Source organism: Ascaphus truei, chromosome 16 (assembly GCF_040206685.1).
Source record: "Ascaphus truei isolate aAscTru1 chromosome 16, aAscTru1.hap1, whole genome shotgun sequence".
Lineage (NCBI taxonomy): Eukaryota > Metazoa > Chordata > Amphibia > Anura > Ascaphidae > Ascaphus > Ascaphus truei.
Window position 1 is genome coordinate 29,371,178 of NC_134498.1, and position 20,545 is coordinate 29,391,722.

The following is a 20,545-nucleotide window of genomic DNA, read 5'->3' on the forward strand; positions in this document are numbered from 1 at the left end:
TTTTAGTGTCTGATTTTCAAAACCTTCTTTTTTTTTTTTTTTTTTTAACTTTTCACATTTTTGAAAAAAAAAATAAAACATTTGCAAATGCTAAAATGTGGGGCTTTTGCTGACATTTCGAGTTCTGGCGAATAATTTACCCTTCTCTGCTTCGAAGCCACAAAATGTTCTTTATATCCTTCCCATTTCTCCAGCTCCCTTCTCACTGTATCAGGAGGATTTTGTTCGTATGTATTAACTCAAGTTAATTAATATTATGAATAAAAATGTATTTATTATGATATTTACACATTACTGTGTTTCTCGGATTCGGGGGCCTTATAAATAAATAATCATTTTAACAATAATTATGTTTGGCTTGTCCCAACAACGCCATGATAAAAAAAAAAATTAAATAGAAAAGATTGAACTCTTGCAAGGTTTCTCAATATAATAATCTTAACGATCTGTAGGGCAATGCAAATCCAGCAAACCTAAGTATAGCGGTAAATACAATTAATTTATTTAGAAAAAATGTACTTACAAGACAAAATACTGACTATGACATGTGACACCACCTCATCTCATTCTCTCTATCTCGCTTCTCCCCTTCTCCACCTCCAGCTACCCCCCGGTTCTGCAGAAACCTGCGCTCTATTCACTTGCCTCACTTTGAGTCCACTTTACGCTCCTCCCTTTCCTCTCTCAGCTCTGCTACAGACCCTAACAACCTGGTCAGGAACTACAACTCTGCCTTGTCCCCCTCTCTTGATCTACATGCCCCGCTTTCTCTCTGCCGCCCTCGCCCTTCTAACCCTAGACCCTGGCTAAATTCCCACACGCGCATGCTGCGTTCCTCCACTCGTTCCTCTGAACGCCTCTGGAGGAAATCTCACACTCTCGCAGACTTCCTTCACTACAAATTTATGCTATCCTGTTTCAACTCTGCCCTCTCGCAAGCTAAACAAGCCTACTTTTCTGCACTAATCAACATGCACAAGTCTAAACCACGCCGACTGTTCTCTGTCTTTGATACTCTACTCAAACCACCCTCAGCTGCCTCTCCTTCCTCCATCTCCGCTCAGGACTTTGCTGACTATTTTAAGGAAAAGGTGGAATCCATACGGCAGAACATCCCCTCTGTTTCTTCCTCCCATCCTACACCCCTTCCTAACTCTCCTCCTGCCTTCCTTGACTCTTTTTCCACTGTCTCAGTGTCGCTGTTGATCGCCTGTTCTCCCTCTACCACTTGCCCTCTCGACCCCATTCCCTCCCATCTCCTAAAACCTATTGCTCCTTCTATAATCCCTACGCTCACACACATTTTTAACTCCTCCCTCTGCTCTGGAACCTTTCCATCCTCCTTCAAACATGCAACAGTCATACCATTACTCAAAAACAGCAAGCTTGACCCTACCTGTCTTTCTAACTATTGACCTGTCTCCCTCCTGCCTTTTGCCTCTAAACTCCTTGAATGTCTTGTGTTATTTCGCTTGCTCCATTTTCTCAACACATATTCTCTCCTAGACCCTCTACAATCTGGCTTCCGCACTGCTCACTCCACAGAAACAGCCCTCACTAAAATAAATGACGACCTCCATGCTGCCAAAGACAGAGGTCATTACACTCTACTCATATTACTCGACCTCTCTGCAGCATTTGTAGACCGTAGACCACCCTCTTCTCCTTCATATTCTCCATACTCTTGGTATTCGGAACAAAGCTCTATCCTGGATCTCATCCTACCTCTCCCATCGTACTTTCAGTGTCTCTTCTGCTACCACCTCCTCCTCTATTGATCTCTCTGTGGGGGTACCCCAGGGCTCTGTCCTAGGACCTCTTCTCTTTTCTCTGTACACACTCTCTCTAGGTGACCTAATAACATCTTTTGGGTTTAAATATCACCTCTATGCTGACGACACACAAATATACTTTTCAACACCCGACCTTACACCTGCTGTACAAACCAAAGTTTCTGAATGTCTCTGCTATATCATCCTGGATGGCCCTCCGTCGCCTTAAACTTAACATGGCTAAAACAGAGCTCCTCATACTTCCTCCCAAACCTGGCCCTGCTACCTCCTTCCACATTACTGTTGGAACTACGATCATTCACCCAGTAGCCAAGCACGCTGCCTAGGGGTCACACTCGACTCCTCTCTCACATTCACCCCTCATATTCTAAACATTTCTAAAACTTGTTGCTTTTTCCTCCGCAATATAACAAAGATACGCCCTTTCCTCTGTTGCTCGACTGCTAAAACTCTGACTCAGGCCCTCATTCTCTCCCGTCTTGATTACTATAACCTCCTGCTGTCCGGCCTTCCTGCCTCTCATCTGTCTCCCCTACAATCTATCATAAATGCTGCTGCCAGAATCACTCTACTCTTTCCTAGATCTGTCCCAGCATCTCCCCTCATGAAATCCCTCTCCTGGCTTCCGATCAAATCCCGCATCTCACACTCCATTCTTCTCCTCACTTTTAAAGCTTTACACTTTTCTGCCCCTCCTTACATCTCAGCCCTAATTTCTCGCTATGCACCATCCTGACTCTTGCGTTCTGCTCAAGGATGTCTTCTTTCTACCCCCTTTGTATCTAAAGCCCTCTCCCGCCTTAAACCTTTTTCACTGACTGCCCCACACCTCTGGAATGCCCTTCCCCTCAGTACCCGACTAGCACCCTCTCTATCCACCTTTAAGACCCAACTTAAGACACACTTGCTTAAAGAAGCATATGAATAGCACTGTAGATATTCTGAACACATGATACATATAGCTTGGCCCCCTGCAGACGCACTTACCAGAACTCCCTCCTACTGTCTCTGTATGTTCTCCCTACCTACCAATAAGACTGTAAGCTCCTCGGGGCAGGGACTCCTCTTCCTTAATGTTACTTTAATGTCTAAGGCACTTATTCCCATGATCTGTTATTTATATTATCTGTTATTTATTTGATTACCACATGTATTACTACTGTGAAGCGCTATGTACATTAATGGCGCTATATAAATAAAGACATACAATACAATACATTGATATCTTTAGAAGGTTGAGCATAAATATACATTTCTGTGTATTTTTGCAAAAAAAAAAAGAGATATCAAATATTATAGCCATGTTTAAATACTGTATATATGTTGATAAATGTGTCATCTACATCAGGAACAAAAAAACAGCGTTGGGACAAAAATGACATTTTGGAAGATCTGTACAGCAAATATATTTGTTTGGTTCATACATTTCAGGTGGTTTAAGGATAAAATAACACACAAGATTCTGTGTGCATCTGTTCACAATAAAGCATGTTTGCGTATTAACAGTCCGCACAAATTTGTAAACATGAACACTGGAAACTTTTGGAGGAAATTATATTCGCCCTTTTCCTTTCTTAACTTTTTATTGAAACAACATGTCGGTGTTGGCAGGGACTAGATATGGACAGAGTTTGTAACACTGGATATCTTTCCAATGTTCTGTATACCTTTTTCTATAGCCATTCAATCCACATTGGTTTACATAATTGTGATACAAATTATTATCTAACTAGAGACCAAACTTTAGAGGATTAAATGCATAGTAAAGTATTTGTCAAAGCGATTTCCAAGTTGTATTGCAATTACTTCAAACTATAAGCTGTGGTTTCGCTGAAATAGATCCAGTGAGCATATTATATATTGCAGTGTAAGTGGTAAGATCTATGGATACAAAACATGGGGATTATCTTGGCTCTGTTGCGATGTGGTTTCTTAGCATTACATCTCGACACCAAATCAGAGTGAGAACATGCGACATAATTGATGGGTTTATAGTTGTTTTTATCAGTGCTGTACAATGGTAAAGTTTTATGCTGCTTTATTAAATATGGGCTGGAGAAACAGTTTGCTCAATTCTGGGGGACAAAACAGGTTTTTGGATGTAATTTAATAGAAAATATTTAAGCTGGAATGATACGGATATGAGAGCAGGTTTCTTTCTTCCCCTCTGGTGGAATATGTTGGTATTCTGCACTAACCGCTATTGAATCCTATGGAAGCTCAAAGTTATAATGGGATATGTTGTTTTATTTGTGGGAAAACTATAACATGCTCAGTGCCACAGACAGATTTCCCGGGGCACAGGACTAGAGTTTTGACAAGCCCAACCCCATGTTAGCAGCCTTGCAAGCCCCCACTCGCACCCCCTCCTCTGTCCCCCCCTTCCAGGTTTTTCTCTTCTCCCCCCCCCCCCCGTGTCTCTCACTCTTCCCCCCCCCTCCTTCACTCACTCCCCACCACATCCCTCTTTCCCCCCTCTCCACACACACTTCCCCTGATAACCATATAACACCCCCCAACAAAATACAACACCCCCTCACACAAACAAAGTACAAACCCCCAAACAAAATACACCACCTTTGGGGTGTTCTGAGGCCTCTGGTGCCCCGGCTTCCCCCAGCTGCTGCTGGGCCTCCCTTACATGCTGGGCCTCCCACTCTGCGATTTACAAATTATACTATTTAATAGGTATTTGTTTCCATTTTTGATACGTCCACTTTATTTTCCAACACAAACAAAACCCTAGCTCACAGATCTGCACTGCCACACTGGTAACATCTTTTCCAAACTCACTATAAGTGGGGTTTGTGATCAATCCCACGTGCAATATTTCATACATTTCAATGGACCAGTTCTGTAATACATTGAAAATTAATATATTTAGCCGGCTGTCCTTCTGTAGAATACATTTAGATACAGTATGCAGAAGTGGCTATTTTACAGTGATATGTGATAGATATAGATATATATACTGTTAAAGACAACTGAGATAAACAGAGAATGATGGTTGACGTTTTATTTATATTTTTATAAAGTGTTAAAGGGAAGTTGCAATAAATAGTGTGTGTGTGTGTGTGTGTGTGTGTGTGTGTGTGTGTGTGTGTGTGTGTGTGTGTGTGTGTGTGTGTGTGTGTGTGTGTGTGTGTGTGTGTGTGTGTGTGTGTGTGTGTGCGCGCAAATCTGGCATTCTGTCCTGGAGGCCTTTGTTTTTTTCCCCTCTTCCATTCCAGGTTGTGTACCTGGATGGTGTTAGCGTATATTATCAGGAAGCAGAAAGAAAAACATTTGATCAGCAACATCCAATGGTTAGTAGAAATGTCAGTGTCTTCACCATATTGCCAATTTTGAGGCAAATGTTTCTCACAGACCTAAAGAATGGGCTTAGGAAACTTGCAGGGCTGGACCCGGGCCTCGTGTGTCCCTACACGATGTCAAGTTTAATAGGCCCTGAAAATGAGAAATAGATGTATTATTCTGACTGGAGGGCTCATTGAAAATATAAACATGAAACTGAAATGAATGAAAACATTGTTATATACACCGAGGACGGTGTAAAACTAAAATGAACAGCGTTTGCACATCACATTCGTTTTAACATTAAAACATTTTCTTTCGTGATTTTTGGACAGCAAAGTCATTGATTATGTCTTCAAATGATCAGCTACGAAGTTTGTCCCTTTCGATGCACATGAGGCTTAGTGTCATATTTGAATGAAAATGTCCATATTTATAGAGCACCTTCTTCTTTTTCCCCATATCTTCTTTATTTAACATCCCATTTAAAAACTTGAAATGCAGTAATTTGTTTCTATTTTTGAGGCTCTTTATAATGTGAGGCCCTAAACTGAAGCTTAGTTAGCGTATGCGTAACTCCAGCATTGGAAGCTTGGATCCGTGTGTAGGTGAGCAGTGTGCCAATCCTGTCTAGCCAACAATTTGTTGTTTATTTCTTTCTTTCAAACGTTTTTTAAATCAATACTTTGTATATGGTCATTATTCTCTCTCAGAGCACTGGTTTTATGAGAATTCTAAATACAGATCTACAATGTAAAGTCAGATCACCGAATTCACCGGGCATATCATTGGAAATCAAGGTTTTATTGCTACTTTTTGGAATACAAAAACGGTGAAGGATCTTTGGTGCCTAGTTTTATTTTACCACCTATGGTTCTAACTATAGAAAAAGGCACAGAAGCAAAAAAAATATTCGCCGCGGTTTCAAACAAACTTTCCAGCTCATTTGCATGTAATTTCCCAGAATCCCTGGCTGCAGTGGAAGCACCATATCCTAAGAGATAATAGGGACAGCAGAGTTGCAGACCTGTTTGAGATATGCGAATGTGCTCACAAGTGAGATATTTATTTTCCCAACATTTTGGAAACCCATAAAAAAAATTTGGCCCAAATTGTTCAAAATTCGCTATTCAACTGTTTAAAACTTTGATGGAATTGTTACAGCAAAATGTATCGAACCTGCGATGCCGTTGACTTTTACCGATAAGCAAATTTGTTGCAAACTTTTGGATCGAAGCGATCTTTCACCCAAAATGGATCAAATTTGCAATGTTGCCTAACTCATGTGAATCATTCCCATTTCTATACTGAAAATGACGCGATCTGTTTTAATTTTTGCAGTATTGAGTGTTTGGTGTTTCTATGATATGGAGGATTTGTCTTCCCACGATAACTCATCAGGGTGTCTGGTTTGCAATCTGCTTCCAGTCTCTGTGTTAAGTCATCAGCCAGGATCCAAAGAGACCACATATATACTGTAGCTGTCCTTGAGTGGACTACTGTTACTGCTTTAACATTACCCCAACTTCGCTTTACACACTGCAGAAGTCTGATGTTTTACTAGACATTCCTGTTTAGACTGCTCATTGGCAGAACCCCTGTTAAAGTCTGGATATGTGAGGCTTACACAATATATCATGTTTGAGAAACCTACGTGAGACAGGTGAATGCTCAATGTTCTCTGTTTCTACATATATATGTATGTGTATATATATTATTTTTTTTCAAAAACACCTGGAAGGTATTTTTTTTTCTAAATAAAATCACTGTAAAACCTTTAAACAAGAAGAGTTCATGCTAAAGCATTTAAGATTTCTAATGTTATTTTACTGGCCTGAAACTATAGGTAATGATGGATGGATTGGTGCTGGGCCATGGCAGTGATAATATGTGAATGTTGGGCTGCGTATATAGTTACGGTGACGCGATCGCGTGACATCAACCGTCGCCGTTGTAATAGCGATTTCCTGGTTATAGTGCAGGAGTCTGTACAGAGGGCGACAGGGGGATTGGTGGAGGCGTGGCGGTGAGCGGTTCGCCCTCATTGGCTTGACCGCTCATGTGCCGCTTATGTCACACTGCGATCGCTGAAGAAGTCAAAATCCTTTGACTTCCAGCGATGGCGACCGCGTGACGTCAGCCGACGCGGTCACGCCCACTATGGGCACCTGCGACGGACTGCATGTACCTGGTATGGCGCTGCGCAATGTCGCCAGTACTATAAACGCAGCCTTATTCTCAAAATTAACTGGTAGCTGGGGAACAGAAAAACTAAATAGCCATTTCCTCTGTGCAAATAAATAGTTCATTACAAATTGCTTTGACAATATTTTATTCTATAAATTATTATTATGGATCTCCTTTGTCAATGCAACACAACTTATTTGCACGAAGTTTGGCCATTCTTAATATATTGTGTGCTCTGTATATTGGTGGAACTTATTCAAGTTGATTTCTATCTTGCTTTCCAAATAAGTCACTGACTGACATTGTGTAACAATATTATTACAATGTGTGAGTGGTCCAAGTTGAATCTACTAGAGAGGCCTTGGTTTCTAAGCACAATGAGACATGAAATATCCAGATCAACGATAAAACCTGAAATGTGCTTGTAGTGGATTTCCCATTGTGTGAATGTACAAACCCAACTCTGCCAGTGAATCCATATTTGTCATGGTTTGTTTAAAGAATATTATCGTGTGTTCAAAATCCCTCCGCCCCCCCCCCCCAAAAAACCCCCAGCTGGGATACATGTGGGACATTATTTTACTCCACAAGAGTCCACCTTGGAAATGTTGACATGTTCTTTACAAAGAGGGTTATGTGCTTTGCTTCCAGTAATATCCATGAGCTCTATTTAATGCAGACAGACCAATATGAAAGATATATGTTTAACTTGTGCAGTTTGCCTTAACATTGAGAATTTGTAACAACATATATTTTTACCCACTGTATTAACAGAGGACTCAACTGACAAGTGCCTTCATTGTATTAGAAGCAACCAACCACTGATATTTCACATTAAATAACTGCTTACATGTAATACTTTTCCAAATATTATAGTTCGTAGAGTTCCATTGCAAGCAATGGCTGATTGATCAATGCCAATGGGAGTTACTGCATCTGCCATCTCTAAAAGAAGTTGGAAAACTGTCAGTCACTTTTAAGTGGCTTGCTGCAGTGATCAAGCGAGATGGCACGGAGAGATTGTAACCATAAAAGCCATAGGGAGGATGTAAAGAACAATTAAGTGTTTCCCGAGAAAATCCACTGCAGGGGAAAATGCTGCCAGATGCAGGTAATCCATACAACATTTGATTGGCAGAAGACGGTGCTTGGATACACTTGAAGGCTTCCAGTTTGCTGTTTTTAGAGATGCCAAAAGAAGATAGCAAAGGAACATCCGCCATGAGTGGTGGAAGGACATGCGAGCTTGGACTTCCACGTTTTTCCTGATTGGAAAATAGGAGAGACTGATGTCTCAAAATGTTTGTGGGGCAAATCTTGTAGCACAAAGGCACGTTAATATTGTGCCAATAGTTTTCTGAACACGGTATTCCAAGGTTACTGGCAGGCAGGTGAAATGTTGGAGGTGAGCAAGATGGAGAGAGCAGAGGTGATGGAGCCCCTCCACTGGACGTGATGGGTGAAGAGCCGGAGCTTCCCCCTGGAAGGAGAACCAAAATACATAGTAATAAGAATAACAACTTTATTTCATATAGCGCTTTTCTCCCAACGGGACTCGAAGCGCGTCACAATTACAGAATAGTGCGCGGTAAGCAGCATGGTACATAGGATTCTTACAGACACCGTATATATTGTATATAATATCATTATATATGGACTACTATTACTACATGCTATTGATGGTAACATTCACAAACTGAAACAATGAAGAAAAAAAAATCGATCCTGTATGTTTCACATATTTACAATATTTCACATAATTACATGAACGCGTAGAAAATGCAATTAGAATATATTAGAACAGGGGTGTGCAAACTGGGGGGCACGGGATTTTTATGGGGGGGGGGGGGGGCGCGGGCAGTTGCAGTGGCCCCGCGCTCTTCCCCGAAGCATTTAAATTAAATGCCGGGGGACCTCGCGAGGCCTCTGCAACCTCAACTTACCGGGATTCAGCCGGCTTCTGGTCACATCGCCATGACAACGCAGAGTCAGATGATGCTGTGGGGTCATGTGACGCGTCGTCGTGGCAAATGACGCTGTGGTATCACATGACCCTTGGCATCATTTGATGCCAGGTCACTCTAGAGGTGGGACGCAAGCGCAGGGACACGGGGGGCGCAGCAAAAAAACAACTTTGCACGCCATGTATTAGAAGACCCTTCTGGCAGTGAAAGGGTTCATACATCAATAAATATTTCCTCCCTAATACGTTGTGGAGTGAAGTCATATGAACACATGTTACATACAGTATTATGTGCTGCAGATTATTAGGAACTGAAAGCTAAGCATGCAAAAGTCCATCTTTCTAAACCGTTAAGCTGAAGCTTGACAAAGTGAAATGGTTAATTGTACTGGATTTCTTCTACGTCAATCTGTGCCGGATTATCACCACACACACGCCGCAGTATTAAATCGCACTTACATAGTATGCTTTTCTTCCTATGCGGGTATTTGCTACATTCAATTTAAACAAATGAAATCTTGAAGATCAAACACATCTCAAATAATATTGTATCACTAAATACTGTCTGGGGATCATTACATGTATCACTACATACTGTCTGGGGATCATTACATGTATCACTAAATACTGTCTGGGGATCATTACATGTATCACTAAATACTGTCTGGGGATCATTACATGTATCACTAAATACTGTCTGGGGATCATTACATGTATCACTAAATACTGTCTGGGGATCATTACATGTATCACTACATACTGTCTGGGGATCATTACATGTATCACTAAATACTGTCTGGGGATCATTACATGTATCACTACATACTGTCTGGGGATCATTACATGTATCACTACATACTGTCTGGGGATCATTACATGTATCACTACATACTGTCTGGGGATCATTACATGTATCACTACATACTGTCTGGGGATCATTACATGTATCACTACATACTGTCTGGGGATCATTACATGTATCACTACATACTGTCTGGGGATCATTACATGTATCACTACATACTGTCTGGGGATCATTACATGTATCACTACATACTGTCTGGGGATCATTACATGTATCACTACATACTGTCTGGGGATCATTACATGTATCACTACATACTGTCTGGGGATCATTACATGTATCACTACATACTGTCTGGGGATCATTACATGTATCACTACATACTGTCTGGGGATCATTACATGTATCACTAAATACTGTCTGGGGATCATTACATGTATCACTACATACTGTCTGGGGATCATTACATGTATCACTAAATATTGTCTGGGGATCATTACATGTATCACTACATACTGTCTGGGGATCATTACATGTATCACTACATACTGTCTGGGGATCATTACATGTATCACTACATACTGTCTGGGGATCATTACATGTATCACTACATACTGTCTGGGGATCATTACATGTATCACTACATACTGTATGGGGATCATTACATGTATCACTACATACTGTATGGGGATCATTACATGTATCACTACATACTGTCTGGGATCATTACATGTATCACTACATACTGTCTGGGGATCATTACATGTATCACTACATACTGTCTGGGGATCATTACATGTATCACTACATACTGTCTGGGGATCATTACATGTATCACTACATACTGTCTGGGGATCATTACATGTATCACTACATACTGTCTGGGGATCATTACATGTATCACTAAATACTGTCTGGGGATCATTACATGTATCACTACATGTATCACTACATACTGTCTGGCGATCATTACATGTATCACTAAATACTGTATGGGGATCATTACATGTATCACTAAATACTGTCTGGGGATCATTACATGTATCACTACATACTGTCTGGGGATCATTACATGTATCACTACATACTGTATGGGGATCATTACATGTATCACTACATACTGTCTGGGGATCATTACATGTATCACTACATACTGTCTGGGGATCATTACATGTATCACTACATACTGTCTGGGGATCATTACATGTATCACTAAATACTGTCTGGGGATCATTACATGTATCACTACATACTGTCTGGGGATCATTACATGTATCACTACATACTGTCTGGGGATCATTACATGTATCACTACATACTGTATGGGGATCATTACATGTATCACTACATACTGTATGGGGATCATTACATGTATCACTACATACTGTCTGGGATCATTACATGTATCACTACATACTGTCTGGGGATCATTACATGTATCACTACATACTGTCTGGGGATCATTACATGTATCACTACATACTGTCTGGGGATCATTACATGTATCACTAAATACTGTCTGGGGATCATTACATGTATCACTACATGTATCACTACATACTGTCTGGCGATCATTACATGTATCACTAAATACTGTATGGGGATCATTACATGTATCACTAAATACTGTCTGGGGATCATTACATGTATCACTACATACTGTCTGGGGATCATTACATGTATCACTACATACTGTATGGGGATCATTACATGTATCACTACATACTGTCTGGGGATCATTACATGTATCACTACATACTGTCTGGGGATCATTACATGTATCACTACATACTGTCTGGGGATCATTACATGTATCACTACATACTGTCTGGGGATCATTACATGTATCACTACATACTGTCTGGGGATCATTACATGTATCACTACATACTGTCTGGGGATCATTACATGTATCACTACATACTGTATGGGGATCATTACATGTATCACTACATACTGTATGGGGATCATTACATGTATCACTACATACTGTCTGGGATCATTACATGTATCACTACATACTGTCTGGGGATCATTACATGTATCACTACATACTGTCTGGGGATCATTACATGTATCACTACATACTGTATGGGGATCATTACATGTATCACTACATACTGTCTGGGGATCATTACATGTATCACTACATACTGTCTGGGGATCATTACATGTATCACTAAATACTGTCTGGGGATCATTACATGTATCACTACATACTGTCTGGGGATCATTACATGTATCACTACATACTGTATGGGGATCATTACATGTATCACTACATACTGTCTGGGGATCATTACATGTATCACTACATACTGTCTGGGGATCATTACATGTATCACTACATACTGTCTGGGGATCATTACATGTATCACTAAATATTGTATGGGGATCATTACATGTATCACTACATACTGTATGGGGATCATTACATGTATCACTACATACTGTCTGGGGATCATTACATGTATCACTAAATACTGTCTGGGGATCATTACATGTATCACTACATACTGTATGGGGATCATTACATGTATCACTACATACTGTATGGGGATCATTTCATGTATCACTACATACTGTCTGGGGATCATTTGGTTGAGTAATGTTTATTTGGCTACTACAACAATCTGTAACATATTCTCTCCTGTACGTTGTTGAAACAACTGTGCCTGGAATGTAATTTATTGCACAGCACAACCTGAGTGTATTGGTTAAATCCCACCACACAATTGTATAGGTCACATCTACTTTATACTCTGTGTTTTTACATCTGTAACACAAAAAAAAACAGTAAGACTATCACACCTGTGTATGCTCCTAAAATCACTGACACAAACAGGCTGATTAATGGCTTTGTGTTCCCCTTATAATCCCACACCATTTTTATGCAGCTAGAAATTCACTTACCAGGTGTTTCTCTCCCGAAGGTCTTAAAATCTAAAGTAAGAGGTGGTCTCCATGGGTATGTCTCTAACAGGCCATCCAACACACCCCTGAAAGATAAAACTCATCTCAGCATATGTACTTTTATTCCAGTCATATGTCACGCTAACACAATTCAATTACTGGAACAGATTTCACTAATGACCAATCTTAAACATGCATCTGTTCAGTATCTGCCACTCACTATGAAACGGGAATAAAAGCTGAGAGCTTGTGTACATTGTAATAGTTACCTGTTTCTTCCGGGATCTCTGAATCCTTTAGCAAATGGGTTTCTGTCTATTTTTAATTTGGTTATCTGGAAATAAAAAAATAAGATTTATTATTATATCATTTATTTGTAAAGCAGCAACATATTTCCACAGTGCGGTACACTGTGGTACAGAGATTACTTAAACGGTTACATACAGAAAAGGACAGACGAGCACAAACAGAGAGGTAATGAGGGCCCTGATCCTGAGAGCTTGCACTCTACCGGGAATGAGGAACAATGTTGCAACAAAAAGGTAACATGGTCGCTCATTGTGGGATGGAGTATTGTCCAGCCTGCCAGCTGATCCCATTATGTTTTGAGGGTGGGGATGTTAGGGGGCGTTACATAGCACGCAGATTGATAATTAGCAACAGATTCAATCGAAATATGCGTTACACTTGTATTCATGTGAATCACATACCAATCAAAAACCAAACCCAGTATGTTTTGGGGATATTCTGTTTCCCAGAAGTCTGATACATCGTCTTTATGGTAAATTGCAAATCAGTTGATGGGATCAGTTCTAGGTTTTGTCCATTTTGCAGAGGAGAATGCTTTCTTTGAGCTATGATCTTTCCACGTATTATACATCAAGGATTGTCACTCACTTGTTGGTTCTGGTACGCTGTAACTGTGGTGAATTCTGTTTCTTTGAATGAAAATGTTTTAACCCCTTCTGCCGGCAGGGACTGGATCTGAGACGAGTCAAATCGGGAATCTTGTACAATAATGTGTATGCGAGGCTTGTACTTGTGCATAGACTGCAGGATTATCTGTGGGAAATATATATATTAGATATAACATATACCACATACAGTACATGTAACATTGAAGATTTTCATTGTACTCGCTAGAGCTATACAAATCCGGCGAGATTCACTTTGTTGCTGTTTCGATCGAACTTTCCAAAAAGTTTGAAAAACTCGCAAAAATGTGGATCAAAGCAAACATCTTTGTGCAACCAAAAAGGGTGAAATTGGCAAAGTTTGTACATCTCTACTACTTGCGTATCTGCCATTCAAATAACTCCACTGTACGTAGGGAGGTAAACATCGTATTTATAGACATTTAGGAATGATGTAATGAGAGATTTTGCCGTTTACAAATGACTTTATAACATAAAACTACAATTTTGAATGTGTGTGCTGACAAATGAAACCTAATTTCCCTTATTCTGTGGAGTCATAATTTAACATTTTTATTGATTGGGTGTTCGGTTGTGAACATGAGCGTAACAAATGATAGTACTAGCAAATTGCAATATTTCCAATTGTGTGACTGGGTTTGGGAATGCCAGGATACACATTTTGTTCCCCATGTGATGATACATTCACAAATAACAGAATAAACTTTTTAAAACTTGTTTTTTTAAAAGTCTAGAAGTGAAAAGTTCATTTGGATAATATATTTGCAGCTGTGTAACCTATTGATCTTCCATGGCAGCTAATATTCCCTTCCCAAGTCAGTTTTCTTTACTTAATCATAGTACACAGACCGTTCTGCGCTTCAGATCCTGCCACAGACTGGTACCTTCCCACCAAGCTTGTGCGATGGATAAAGATGAGATGGCGACTTGACTTATTAAGCACAGTATTCAAACACACACTGTACCTAGGCATCTGTGTACAGTGTATATACCCATTACACGCTCATTGTAAGCTCTTCGGAGCAGGGGCTGCTTTTCCTAAATGTTATTTTTTACTGTATGTCTGAAGCACTTCTCCCCTTTGTGTTATTTATATTATGTATTATTTAAATGATTGTCACATATATTACTGCTGTGAAGCGCTATATACATTAATGGCGCTATATAAATAAAGACATACATACATTACATAGGCAAAGTACAATGAATCAGCTCCCTAAATGTAGAATAGATGGTGGAATGCATCGGTAAGACGTAGGATTTCTCACTGCCCAACACAATGTACGTAGGTCATCGGTTTGGAATTCCCAATGATATTGACACTTTAGAACCTTGCTGAGCCAGCCCAGGCAGTAATGTAGTGTACTCACAAAGTGTATGCTCTATCATACAATATGTACATAATACAAGACACATAGAATACACACATGCATTGCTTAAAATGTAATGTACATAGAATGCACACTTACAGCACAATATAAGACACATAATATACACATGCACCCCTTCTGTATACACTATTAAGTACATAGAATGCACACCTACATGTCCTTTGTCGTCCATCTCATTATTGGTCAGTTTTACTCTATCAAAGCTTATAATCTGCCTGGTCCAAGTCTCTCCAGAGCACGGGGAATCCGGGTGAATATAAAGTCTTGGAGTTATACAGGAATGATCTGTGTTTCCTGCTACCATCCACTGGGAGCTGTGGTAGACATACCTTGGAAGCAACAAAACCAGTATGGGGTAAATGTAAGCCTGCATAAAATATGATAACAACATAGGATAGGGGTTTAAATATAGGAGGGGGGGGGGCAATATCACCCAAATAAAAGTAAATCTAAATAATCAGAAAGTAATAAAATGCCATGTGAGAAAAGCGTCCTGGGAATCATTGGGTCTGGTTTGGATTTCCTTACCCAACCACAGAGAAACTGATCTAAGACACATATATTTATGTTTCTGCATCCCCTGAACTTTTGTTCTAGACCAGACAAGCTTTTCTTTCTTTTATTCTTGACTGTCCACATTCTAATGGACTGTTTGTCCTTAAGCACAAATACATGCTATTTGTATGAGGGTTCCCTCTGTGGCGCTTCCCCTGTGATAGTAGCATTTTTGGTTTGGAGGAAAGGAAGTTGTTTTCCTTAAAGGAGCTAGCAGCAATATATTGTATGTACCTTTTATCCATTTTTATGATTCCTAGATGAAGGAAATATAAAAGAACCCAATCTGATATCTCATCTCCTATTGACTTCTCTTGTACCTCATCTAATAATGGTTTAATATATATGTTATCACCTGTGCTATAATCTCCGTTGATGCATCTGGTGGGTGAGCGCAGTTCGTTTATATGTGTGTGTGTATATATATATATATTATTCTCTCAAATGACAATGACAATAATATTAAATATTTCTCTAAGTAGATTTTCCAGAGCAAGAACAGTTATAGTCAATCAGCCACCCCGCCCCCCGAGTGCCACGTTGCATAATTCATTGGATAGCAAATATAGCTGTATTTTAGTCCAGCAACAAATATCCCTATTAATGTAAGTATTCTGTATTAACTAACACTCCCGGGTGTTTTGGTTATGCTGCCGGCAACACTTTAAATGGATTGAAATCATTGCCTCTTGAAACCAATGTATTTTTTGTGTCCTATAGATATCATACCTTTTGTTGAGATGATAATATGATTTTTTTGTTACCTGTATCTTTTAGAGTCCACAGGAATCACGTCCATTGCGATGTAATATTGTTTCAAAGGATCAAGTCCTTTAACTTTAACTCGGATTGAAGGAAACATCCTCCTGAGAGGGAAAGAGAAGCTGATGCTTAACTGAATGGATATCTATCAATGCTGCTGCAGTTCTAGAAAGGTCAACCTAAATCCATTTTGGAGAAGAATCAATTAACCTGATTTGTAGATATAGAAAAAAAAAGAAGCTAGATCCAGTTACCCATATTCAGTTCCAGAGAAATTAACTTCTATCCAGTTCTAGTGGGGAGAAGAGCATATATCTTGTTATATATATATATATATATATATAGAAAGATATATATATATATATATATATATATATATATATATATATATATATATATATATATATATATATATATATATATATATATATATATATATATATATATATATATATATATATATATATATATATATATATATATATATATATATATATATATATATACACACACACACCGTTCTAGAAAAACACTGTATCGTGTGTGTGTGTCTCTCTATATACAATTCCAGGCAAAACAAAATCTGTATCCTGTTATAGAAAAAGAACCTATATTCATTTGTATACATGCAATTAAAATATACTGTTACCGTCCTTTCTTTGTCCCTTTAGTGAGTAAAACCTGGCACAACTTTAAACCCTTGTAATAATATATATATAATTTCTTTACAAAACGTGAAAAATTCAGATTTAGAAATGAGAAAGAAGTGTGATCACCTATTACCATTATCCTCTATTTTGCCTATTAAATACAACACACTTGTGTATAGTTACAGAGGCATAAAAAGGTTCACATGTCCATTAGTTTAAATCAACACAAATGTTCTAAAAGTCAGAAACTGATGTAATTTAGAAACTGCACCGAGGAAAGAGAAGTTATTAGTGATTCACATCTGGGTGTTGCAGTCCGGACTCAACAAATGGTTTGTTCTATTTTTTAGTGGGGTCTCTGCTGTGTATCAGTGTAGCTCATCCAGTGTATATGTATAGATATGTCGGTGTATACTGTATATCTATATATCAGAAACAGGGCACTCACAACACAAAATAAAAAAATAAAGGTAAAGGGAGGGTGCATACTGTCCAAAAAGATACAGAAAAAGGAAAAAAGGGACAGGCACTCCTATATGCAAAAAAAGTGACATTTATTGACTCAAAGTTTCGGTCCCCACTAGGACCTGTCTCAAGAGCAAGCTTTTTGCATATAAGAGTGTCTGTCCCCTTTTCCCTTTTTGTAATATGTGTGTGTGTGTGTGTGTGTGTGTGTGTGTGTGTGTGTGTGTGTATATATATATATGTATGTATGTATGTATGTATGTATCTATATATATATCTATATATATATATATCAGTATATCCTTTATGTATATCAATCAACCTGTGTATATGAATATATTCACACCGTATATACTGATATCTATACATGTACACATGTGCATATAGTGTATTCCACTGCAGTGGGCACACTTTTTTTTTGAGTCGGTAATTATGAAAAAACGTGTGTGTGCTTGTGTGCTTTTTCTCTATCTATCAATCTATCATGGGCGATGTGTTTATGTGTGTGCAATTCCTGGTTAAGCCGGTCCTCTGCCTGATATTAATGTCTGCACTATGCTAAGTCACATACAAATCATTCTGTTGTATCTTGTTTAGGATACATAAGGATAAACAGAATAATAACTTGATTAATGGCTTGTTTTGATAGAAATGTCCTTCACATGAAGTGTTGACCAAGTAGAATCCAATCCATGGGTATCTCTAGTATAATTGCCCAAGAAAGTCTATACCTCCCAGCTTTGGTGATGATCATTTCAGTGCCAATTTCATGAAACCTCTTCCAGAGCTCAGATCCTTGCAATTCCACGTGAACTGGGTCTTTGGTCTCTAGGTTGGGTTGGACTGGAGATAAAGTTGATGCATCGGGTTTGGATCTCTTTTTAGCTGGGGACAGACAGTGACACATTAGCTCGGAGCCCATGGAATAGAAGGAGCACGAAGTGGCACCTAATGCCACCTAATCCGAATCAAAGCCTTTTAAACTAGACTTTTTACATGACAGATCTATATTTTAGGAACCACATAGACATGAAAAAGGGATCACTTCTCTTTATCCTTTCAAATAAATGCCTTGTTGCTTTAACTTACGCGTTTGAGACCTTTTTTATGTTATAAGAAGGTCTAAATGATACGAAAAGTTAGCCATTTTTAATATAACCAATAAATACTTGATTATACACAACCATTTAAACACGTTTTTTTTTTTACAAAGTAGTTAACAAAATAATTAAATCTACATCCCCGGAAAATAAATATTTAAATGATTCAGGTGTCACTTTGTGAATATAAATACGTGCATAAAACTGGATTATAGTGACATATATCATTTAGTGCTATATTTCATAAAACTAAGATATCCCAGCAAACTATAAAAGGCATAGTAATTAGTGACTTGTCATGCTAACAAAGTGAGTAATACAGCTTTCATATCCACCAAATGTTTTACACTGTGATCTGTGAATACTGGATGGATGACTTGGTCTTAGCTGTGTTGATCACAGGTATATACACAGGTATATACACAGGTACTGTATATATCGTATAATATGAAGTTCCAATAGTTTCTTTTGTTATCGATGCTGCTTTAGTGCCAAGATTTCAAAAGGCAGATTCATAGCTGGAATCTTTGGGGCGTGATTTAATACATAAATTCCTTCATCTTTTGTAGTCAATTGTGTTTTTTTGGGTAATAAATCTACACTTTCCACCTTCCCCTGGAACATACTATCAAAGTAAAGGGAGGTCCCATACATTATTCATGCAGTTTTAACAAAGAAACACATGCAGCCAAACTACTGTCACAATTCATTGGGAGAGAGCAGCGCAATACTGACCAGATTCCTCGCTGCGTCTGATCTTCACCATTTCATTGCCCCCTTCCCTTATTTCCATGCCCCCATGCTGATTTTCTCCTTTATTGTCTTGTAGTTTTCTTTTGATGGATTTCCCCACTAATGCCTCCACAGAGAAGGCGTGTGCCCTGGAACTCAATGCCATCCTGGGGCAGGAGCTGCCACCCAGCGCCAAACTAGGAACAATTCCTCAAGGGCGTTTGAAAAAACAAAGTGTGATTTAGGTTTAAGCTTTTCATTTGTTGAAGAGTAAGAGCTGCTTGTTGTGTGTGTGCAACCAGTCCAATCCCCCCAATTCTCTTCCTAAGAGCACCACAGGGCTGGCAAGGGGAGGGTATGCAGCAGGAGCCCAGCCCTCGGTGTCAAACCCTGGGGCTCCAATGGGGGAGCTTCCCTCTGAAACAGATACTGCTGCATCCAACTGAATCAATACAAGGCTGCAGCCCCCAATATTTGTTTTGGAAACTGTTGAAAATCCAAGAAAACACTGAGGGGCAGTTTGCTGGACTGAGGGCATGTGGCTTGTGTGCAGGCTGGGAAAGAAAGGAAGGGGTGCTGGTTCTGCTAGATAATCAGCACATATATCAGTCATTTCAAGACAACACTTCTATACACAAACTAGGATATATGTATATATATATATAATACTGAGTTAAATTATGGTGAGTAAAAAAAGTGACAAAAACCCTCCACAGGAAAGCAAATATGCAAATATTACAGTTATATTTGCATATATATATATATACACGTGTGTGTGTGTGTGTGTGTGTGTGTGTGTGTGTGTGTATATATATATATACACACCTGACTAGATGTAGAGTAAATCTAATTATATTTGAATAAAAACGGTATACTGTTCTTTGAGTGCAATACTAACACACACACACACACACACACACACACACACACACACACACACACACACACACACACACACACACACACACACACACACACACACACACACACACACACACAC

General features: G+C 39.1%; 1 protein-coding gene across 1 annotated transcript; it reads right to left on the reverse strand.

The window, feature by feature from the left end:
* Positions 1-7,846: 7,846 nt before the first annotated feature.
* On the reverse strand, positions 7,847-19,856 carry TBX22 (T-box transcription factor 22). Its single transcript, XM_075573611.1, has 8 exons — positions 19,549-19,856; positions 18,445-18,598; positions 16,601-16,702; positions 15,436-15,610; positions 13,853-14,017; positions 13,225-13,289; positions 12,956-13,041; positions 7,847-8,754 (listed from the first exon to the last, which is right to left on the reverse strand). Exons 1-8 carry the CDS (start codon positions 19,709-19,711, stop codon positions 8,186-8,188), a joined length of 1,479 nt encoding a protein of 492 aa, XP_075429726.1. The 5' UTR covers positions 19,712-19,856; the 3' UTR covers positions 7,847-8,185.
* Positions 19,857-20,545: the final 689 nt, after the last annotated feature.